At 37.0% G+C, this 8822-nt stretch overlaps 1 protein-coding gene across 2 annotated transcripts; it reads right to left on the minus strand.

Moving 5' to 3' along the window:
• Positions 1-989: 989 nt before the first annotated feature.
• LOC122000976 (ultraviolet-B receptor UVR8-like) lies at positions 990-7549 on the minus strand. Of its 2 annotated transcripts, none has more exons than XM_042555503.1 (11): positions 7102-7549; positions 6353-6426; positions 6116-6200; positions 5786-5911; positions 5458-5682; positions 5071-5304; positions 4676-4719; positions 2378-2560; positions 1836-1926; positions 1441-1484; positions 990-1369 (listed from the first exon to the last, which is right to left on the minus strand). In XM_042555503.1, exons 1-11 carry the CDS (start codon positions 7361-7363, stop codon positions 1247-1249), a joined length of 1491 nt encoding a protein of 496 aa, XP_042411437.1. In that variant the 5' UTR covers positions 7364-7549; the 3' UTR covers positions 990-1246. The 2 variants fall into 2 exon arrangements, with proteins under 2 accessions (XP_042411437.1, XP_042411438.1); XM_042555504.1 differs by lacking the exon at positions 7102-7549 and adding an exon at positions 6514-7060.
• Positions 7550-8822: the final 1273 nt, after the last annotated feature.

Raw genomic sequence — 8822 nt, forward strand, 5'->3', positions numbered from 1 at the left:
CTCATCAAATTGGGTTCCATGGATATCTATTTGCCGAACTTGAGGGAGAGTATTTAAAATAAGGAAGATAATAAATTTGTAAATCGAGCATTATCCAAATCATTATTTGGCCGGTCACTCCATTATTATTTGGTTGTAAAATCAGCCTAGTTATTTTGACTAGTTTATCAATCATTAATTGGTTACCCTATCAACTATTAATTGCTTGATATACTTGTCATTATTTTGACTATAATATAATTAATATTTAACTGATTGATAACGGCTAAATAATAATCTCACCTCCTATAAAATAAGAATTGCATCTCTTATTATATTCTATATAAAAAAACCTTTAAGCTTCTTCTCCCATTTTCTTATTCTCAAACAAGAGAGACAACTTCTTGTGAGAGAATATTTTATTCCTTTTTATATTATTCTCCTTGTAATATCTCTTATAAATACAAGAGTAAGTTTTTAAAAGCGATACTTCATCTCATATAATCCAAATTATTGTCAATTTTCAATAGTTTAAAACATCCACAGTGGGAGGTGTAGCTTGAAGGAGCTCCCTCATTAATTACGAAATATTTTAGAGCTCCTTCATTAATTACGAAATATTTTAACATGGGAAGAAGCTCCTTCATTAATTACGAAATTCACAGAGCCACTTTTTCATTATTTTTTTTATTTTTTATTAAATATTTTTTATTTTAATTTAAAAATAAAAATATTAAAATATTTAAAAAATAATTTGTGATTGATAATCTGTAAATTTAAATTTTATTTCTGATTAATAATTTATAAATTTAAATTTTATTAGAATAGAAAAGTGAAAAATATATATAATAAAAAAATATGGGCACACTAAGATTAACATAATCACCGATTAACTCCACGAGTGTTTCTGAGCAATAATAATAATACCAACAGATGGTCCTCAATCCTAAGACATACATAGACTTGGACACATTTTTTATGCACGTTGCTAAGGAACCAGAAAAGCAAAGTTGATAGTACATATGCAACTCTTGAAGGCCGGTTTATAACCGTCACATTATTTTCATGTCTTGAGTGCCAGGATGACCTAAAGCACTAAACTGTGTTAATAATGTACATGATGACATTCTGGCTGCCGGGACCATACAAAGAATGGTTACATGCACAAACTTGCCTATTCTGACCGGTATATAAATATGCATATAGTTGAAAACCTACTGATTCTAACAAAATTGCCAATGATAAATCCACATCTTGGTAATGAGCCTCATGTTGGAGATTCTGCAAGGGCCAAGGTATGCCACCAACCACATAAAACGTTTTTTGGCCTATGATTTTCAAGTGGAACCAATGAGGGGGAGTTTCTGTCAATCGCATCCCCTAAACCAAGCTGAGCAAAGGAAAAAATCTTATAGTTGCAATGAAAAACACGAACAGAATTTTAGTATAAAAGATGATTACCTGGCCATATTTATTCCATCCCCAGCAAAAGACTTGCCCATCCTCTGCGACACAAATATATAGTTTGTCAGTTCGTACTCAGCAAAAGATCATCCAAGTACATGTAATTATTTTGTTTCTGAAATGGGTGAAACAAAGTTCTACTAAAACATGTTGAGATTAACGCAAATATAGGTTCACTTTGAAAAGGTAAAACGTTGACATCAGATAGCGATGTCTCGAGGCGCTGGAACTGAAAATTTTTCACTAAAAGACGGTCCTAAGTCAGTGCACAGTGCATATGGACAACAGATTACCAGACACATCACTACTTAGTGAAAATACACCAACTCTGGAGTCCGAGTTTGAACAACTAAATCTGAACTCGCGTGATCAGATGGATTCAGAATATTTACCTGTCATCATGGCACTATGGCGTGCTCCACAAGAGACTACTTCAGCATTCTTGTTTTCTAGGCACGGATGATCCAATAGCTTGGGAAGAGTCTGCAACCACAAATATATCTGAGGGATAAATGTCCAAGTCACTGGAAGTTGGATCCCTGCAAAATTATCTTGATACACCAACAGACTAATGTGTATGATTGAAGCATGGAGTTGCATGCAGGAAAACTTTTGGCAGAAAGTCGGGGGAGTGTTCAAGGTCATGAAGTAAACATGCTTGGTATTAGGTTATAATTCAAATGATTACAAAAAAACCTCCATCAGTCCTTGAAAGAAATAGAGGTAATATATTTCAAGGTGAGATACTACGGATAAGTTGCTCAAAAAGAAAATGGATACAAAATAACTATTCATTCTGATTGCTTTGTCGTTTATTATATTTGTCTTTATGCTTCCTAAAATAGCATGTTTTTCATTTATGACAAACTTACATGTCACCATTTCACAAAGGATGCACAAGAATTTATGATAGCGTGGCAATGAAAATTATAACCTCGGCTTGATCGGAACCAGTTCCTAGCTGCCCAAACTGATTTCCTCCAAAGGAGTATACAGCACCATCAATAGATGTGCATATTGTATGCCACAGGCCAGCAGCAACTCGTTGGATCTTGAGACCCAAAAGAGATGACACGCATGTTGGACTCAGCTCATCATCTGTACTCCCTTGTCCGCACTGAAAAAAATAAAGATTCAAGCAAGTGAAGAAACGAAATAGATGCAGTTAGCAGTCCAGATAAAAACATAAAAACAAGACAATCTCCCATGTTAAAATGGGCATCATCTTCAATAGTAAAGTATATTTCCCTTTGTAATATATTTTTAAGACGCATATTTGTGTTATTATTCTAGAGAGTGTTAGAAGTGAGAGAGTATTAAAAGTCAGAAATTGACAGCAAAAAAATATATCCAGATTGATTAAAGGACGAGATGCATAAATAACAAAGTTATCACATTCCAAACCAACCATTTATTAGTTGGTTTACTGGCTTATCAGAAAATAAAAAAGGTAGCTTTGCCCACTCGTTGAACATGCCCTATGGATGAGACTAGGGTGGTGTTTGGTTAAATGACGGGAATGACTATGAGTATGAGTTTGATAGTAAGATGGAATGAGAATGGGAATGAGAATAAAAATGAAACCCACCTAGTTATATGGGTTTGGTTGATTCTCATAAATCTAGAAATCATTCCCAAATTGTCATTCCCAAACGCACAATCCAAACACTATCTTTTACTATCATTCCATTCCCTCATTCCCAAACTCATCAACCAAACACCCCCTAGATGCTTCTCAAACTTAAAATGAGATCGTGAATAAGAAAACAAATCAAAGAAATTATAATGTATCTATTGGGAAATAAAAGATGCATTAGGAATTAAAAAGATTAATCTATAATCTTTAGGTGCATGTTTGTTTACTCTACATTGGAGATCCCGATCACTTGAATATCTTTCTAGGTCATTTATTAAGTGTTCTAGAAATCTCCATTATGGTGTATAAATAGGTGTCATGATATAATCTTGAGCAAGAAAAATTGTCATGCAATGGAACTAGGTCTCATGGCATATAATCTTGAGCAAGAAAATTTGTTATGCTATGAAAGTTTCCCTTCTATATTCTTCTGTAGTCCACTATTTTTCTTATAAATGCCAGACACTTCACATTATTTATTTTTGCTCTAGCTGCTCAACTTGAATTGCCAGTGTTTCAATTGGATGCTAAATCTTCCCTTTTAAATAAAGGAATCGAATAACAGGTATATGTTGAACAACCACATGCTATGAATGCTCTAGTTCCTGACAGATAAGACAAAACCTATGCTATCTTCCTAATATCTGATTGCGTATTTCAAGATGATTGCATTCACATGCACCAAACACAGTGAACTGTAAGTATATAACAGTTGGTGTTATATCATAAAAATGAACCATATAATTAACTCCAGTGCTAAGATTGATTGGAGTTTGAGGATCGAGTAGATAGGCATCAGAACAAGAAAAGAATTAAAAAAGTGTTGATGCGGATTGCGGTCATACATCCCTTCAAATTTTTCTGATAGGCATTCCAAACCTAAAGCCAATTTTGATACTTACTAATGACCACAGGAAAGTATCATAACCGATAAAATTGGCCTATCTGTTAAGGGCCTCTCTAACTTTAGCCCTCAAAATCCCATTATATAATGTACATACTCTGACGAATGAAATGGATGGTGGAAACAAATTTAGAGCAATATCTGGTTTCTTTATCATCTACAATATTCATTTTCGGTATTATGATATATCCAATCACTCCTTATACCTTCAACAAAACCTAAGTGCAAAGATAACACATGCTTACTTCTTCATTTTCTCTTTGCTAATGTGAAATAACAGATAGATTACTGGGATAGCCATTCAAGAATATAATTATACTATCCTCATACAATACACAAAGTTAGAAGATGGTACTTATTTCCTCACACTCCCACAACACTTCCATTTAACTTGGATTACAATGCAATCATCCAATAATTCAGGACAACAGGAACTGAAAATATGCAAGTGACAAAGCAAAAAGAATGTAATAGATTTAGAAATTTCTATATGAACAACAACTTACTGCAAAGATGCTATAATAAATAGTTCAATTACAAATAAGCACATTAAACAATCAAACCTGCAGCTTCACAATATTCTCTATCACATATAGTGGGGCTTTTACAAAGTTCCTAGAAATATTTGCGAGCAAGCAGAAAAAATTTAATCAAAATTGGATTGAATTATTTTAAAATTAATTGCTTCTGACCTGGCCATAAAGCCCCCAGCCAAAAGTAAGTAGCACTCCTGTGTCTGCAAGTGCATAATACAAATTTGTTATGAAACGTAAATAGTTAAAACTATGATGAAGTAGAGCATACTAGAGGTAAGTACTGGAGCATTATTTGGTAAAGTAAGATTCCTTAAAGATCCATACATTACAATACATACCCAGAAAACTAGTTATCAATAGAACATTAAATTGTATAATAATAGAAAAGCATGTTTCTATATTGTTTAAAACTATTTTAAAAATCAATTAATTTCTTTTAGATAGATATATTAGTTTAACTAAACTTAAAGGTAACAATTGAAAATTCAACAAAAATGGCATTGATAACAACAAAAATTGTGACAAAAAAGGAATAGGAGGTAACTACAAACCTGTAACTACAGCACTGTGTCGACCACCACAAGCAATGGTCTTCACAGAACTTCCTATGAGTTTATAAGATTGCCCATCTTGTTTCCCCTTTGTAGCAGAGGATGATCGTTCTTTACTGAAAGAAGCTGACTCTAAGCAAGGTACAGGATGAGGAGATGACACATTTCGTATGCGAGTACCCAAACCAAGTTGCCCTTCCCCTCCATAACCCCATCCCCACACTTGACCGGCATCTGAACTTTGAAGGTGTAATGCATTAGCATTAGTTACTCCTATAATCTTGAAGCATGCTACGACATAATATAAAAGCAATGAAACAAGCAGGTAATTCATTACATAGAAAAGGTGCTAACTTGATGGAATATTAAGGAAGTAAATGGGGGTACCTGATAATGCTAGCGTATGACGTCCACCAGCAGCAACAATCGAGATGCGTACTTCCACATTTAGAGTTACAAGACATGGAGGTGCTGAAAGAGCTTCATCACCTGATGATGAGCTTTCTGGTCCCACTTTAACTGAAGATATTCTTCTTCTCTTTGTATTCTCATCACCAACCTTACTATCAAAACCAGATCCCGTAGTTCTTGAACCCTGGGACCTAGGGCTCACTGTTACGATAAACCGGAACACATTTTTGAAGAATGTTAAATTAAAAAAGATGATTGTGTTTGTGTGTCAGAATCATTATAGGCATGGTGTCAAAATGGTCACCTTGATCACTCAGGAATCCACCATGCCTTTCCTCTTTTTCTGAGGTCCCTGCAGAGGGCTGGTCTCTCGTTATCCTGCCAGTTGGCACACACTCTTTCCATCCCCAAGTATAAACGTCTCCTTGAGCTGGCCTAGGAAGGTAAAATTTGAGTTTCCAAAAAGTTCAATAGTTCGTACATTTGTTAGATTAGGCGTCAAGCATGCATATTCATTATTCAAGGCAATAGTATATATCAGTAATTATTTACAAAGATGGTCCAGCGTCTATTTCTGTCTACTATAGACATTAAGATGCATTATGATTCATAAACTTCCAAGTGATCATAGCACCTGTGACTGCCACACAATGAGCCCACCCTGCAGCCGCCGTAACTATGGGCACCTCAGTTGGGAGGTCAAATACTTCAGGAGTTTCCTAATGAAATCAAATGTGAGGTTCATCAATCCAAAAGATCCAAATTACAACAAATAAATATTCAGAAAAAAATAATATGACGGTGGTTCAAAGCACTCAAAAAAAATAAAAAAATAAAATAAAATAAAATAAAATAAAAAATCATTAACTACCTCATGCTTCCCTGATGTAACATAACTTTGCCCCATATCATCAGTTGAACCCCATGTAAAAAGTTTGCCAGTCTCTGATGCGAGAAAATAAAAAACATTGTAGTTAACATTAAACTCTAGAAGTGGCATCTGAAAAAAAAAACGTACTTAAGGAATATTACCTCGAAAATTATAAGTATTCATAGGATCTGCCTAGAACCAAAATGTCTATGAATAATTGAGGAAACAGAATCGATCAAGGTTCATAAGAACTGATAACTTCATTAATGAAAATGCATGAGCATGCTTAGCCATTCACATACCACCATTTAGTTGGTGTCTTTCATTTTGCATGAAAAAATGTCCTCCAATGACAGTTCAATTAGGCTTAGTATTTTAAAGTCTTACTTCCAACCACCAGAAATTAGATCCACTATGAACCACACAAAAAATATCCTATTTGTAAGGTTGTAGACAAAACAACCGCCAAATACTATTCTTTTTTTTCATGAGAAAACATTAAACAACACCAAAAGAGAGAGGCACACACACAAAAGACAGACCAGAAAACGTTGCAAAAGGCTCACTTCAGCACCCAACATTGTACTAGATTGAAGAAGGAATCCAACGGGAAAAAATGATCAAATCAAAGAAAAGAAATCCACGAACAAGAACTCATAACCAAACGATCCATTTGTAAATAGGAGAGGGAAAAAGGCACCGAAAGTGGCGAAAGGCAAACACAAGTAAAAAAAAAAAGGTGTAAACACCTGATATGGCCATGGCGAAACCGCATCCACCGCCGCTGACGTCTCTCCAGCGATCTCCGGCTTGCAAATCCGGCATTCGGACTGGCACCGGGTGAAGCAGAGGCGACCTCTGAGGCGACACCCCGGGGAGATAACCCCACATCAGCACCGTTTTCTCCCTCCTCTCATCCTCCGCCACCTCCACCACCATCGCCTCCCTCCCGTCTTCCTCCATTTCCTCGCCTCCCCCTCCTCCTCCTCCTCCCTCCTCACCTCCATTCATCTCCCTCTGCCTAAGTCCCAACCCACAAATTCACGCCACCAAATCGATCTCCTCTCCTCCCTTTTCTCGACTTCCTTTTCACCTCTCGATCTCCTGATGTCGACCTCAAGCTCCGCTAACAAAAGAGAGCTCGACTCGGCGCAACTTCTACCAAAGACGAGAATAGAGAAAGTGACAAGCTCAAGGGGCAACTTGCAGAGCCCTAATTCTCCACATCAATTCATGCATCACGGGAGAGCCACGTAGGACGGGAATGAGGGAGCCATGACACATGGCGCCTGCAACGCCGTTGGATACGGTGGAGCGTTCCTGGCCACGAGTGCGGAGGAAGCTTCTGGAATTCGATGAGCCCACGCAGCGCGGAGGAGATAGCGGCCAGCGTGCTTACACGTGGAGGAGGATCCCCGCGGCGGCCATCTTGGAAAGGCTATGAAATGGGGCTCGGAAGGTTCCAGAACACACGCGGGCAGTTGAGCTGGGATAGAACATTCTCGGTATGCTCGATGGCAACGTGACGGCGAATGAATGACAACGGCGTTACGAATGGGGGCATTCGCTTGTTGTCGCTCTACAGGTAGAATTGCAGAGTGAAAATTGCAAGGCATGTTGGAGTAGATCGTCAGCGCCCACTGCGAGTATTCCTCTGGTATGAGCGGCACTCGTAGGATTTAAATTATTTCATACTTTCATATTTGAACTGCTTAATATGATTTACAGTCGGCCGTGTAAAGTAAAATATTCATTTATTTGTCCATATTTTATAGAATGACAAACCTTGCTCATCACACAACACCTCTGCCAAACCCTTCATATACCCTCCACGACCAAGCATCTAGTTGGCACCCAACCATTACTAATTTCCACTCCCACAACCCTAGGCCGTCCAAACACTACCGCTCTCCAGCCATCGCACCCTTGCTTAATTTACCACACGTCAGTGGTGATTAATTTGATTAATTTTTAGTCCCACGTCATCAGTTTGATGGGTTTGCAGCAAAAAATGTAATAAAGAGATTCACATAAAGTCTCACGGTTCCAGTATTTTGTGTGTTTCTGCAAGAAATTATATGAATTTGTGCAGGGATTTTATAATGGTCTAGAAATGTACACTAAGTAAATGCAACATAAATAATTAATTGTAGAAGTTATTTCTTTTTTAAAAAAACATTGTACATTTCAATTTTACTTTAGAAATTTAAAATTCTAGTTATTTGGGTGGGTCTGCTATTGCCAGTCTGGGTTCCTGCCTCGTAGTTGACTAGGCGCAACCTGTAATTCTCAACATATCTCCTCCTGTATCAGCGTCCTTGGCCCATTCTCAACTAAGAGATATGTGCACTCATGTAGGAGTTGCAGGACATACAAGGTGTGAGCAATATTATTATCGCTTGCCTTTATATAAAAGACATCCAAGGAATTAAGAAAAAAGGTATGAGCAAGTAATCAACGGTGAAGAAGA

This window comes from Zingiber officinale, chromosome 7A (assembly GCF_018446385.1).
Source record: "Zingiber officinale cultivar Zhangliang chromosome 7A, Zo_v1.1, whole genome shotgun sequence".
Lineage (NCBI taxonomy): Eukaryota > Viridiplantae > Streptophyta > Magnoliopsida > Zingiberales > Zingiberaceae > Zingiber > Zingiber officinale.

Coding starts and splice junctions, on each gene's coding strand:
- LOC122000976 (XM_042555503.1), bottom strand. CDS start 7,363: ATGAATGGAGGTGAGGAGGGAGGAGGAGGAGGAGGGGGAGGCGAGGAA. Junction 4,720..5,070: donor ACACAGTGCTGTAGTTACAG/GTTTGTAGTTAC, acceptor ATGCACTTGCAG/ACACAGGAGTGCTACTTACT. Junction 1,927..2,377: donor CTGGTTCCGATCAAGCCGAG/GTTATAATTTTC, acceptor TTGTGGTTGCAG/ACTCTTCCCAAGCTATTGGA.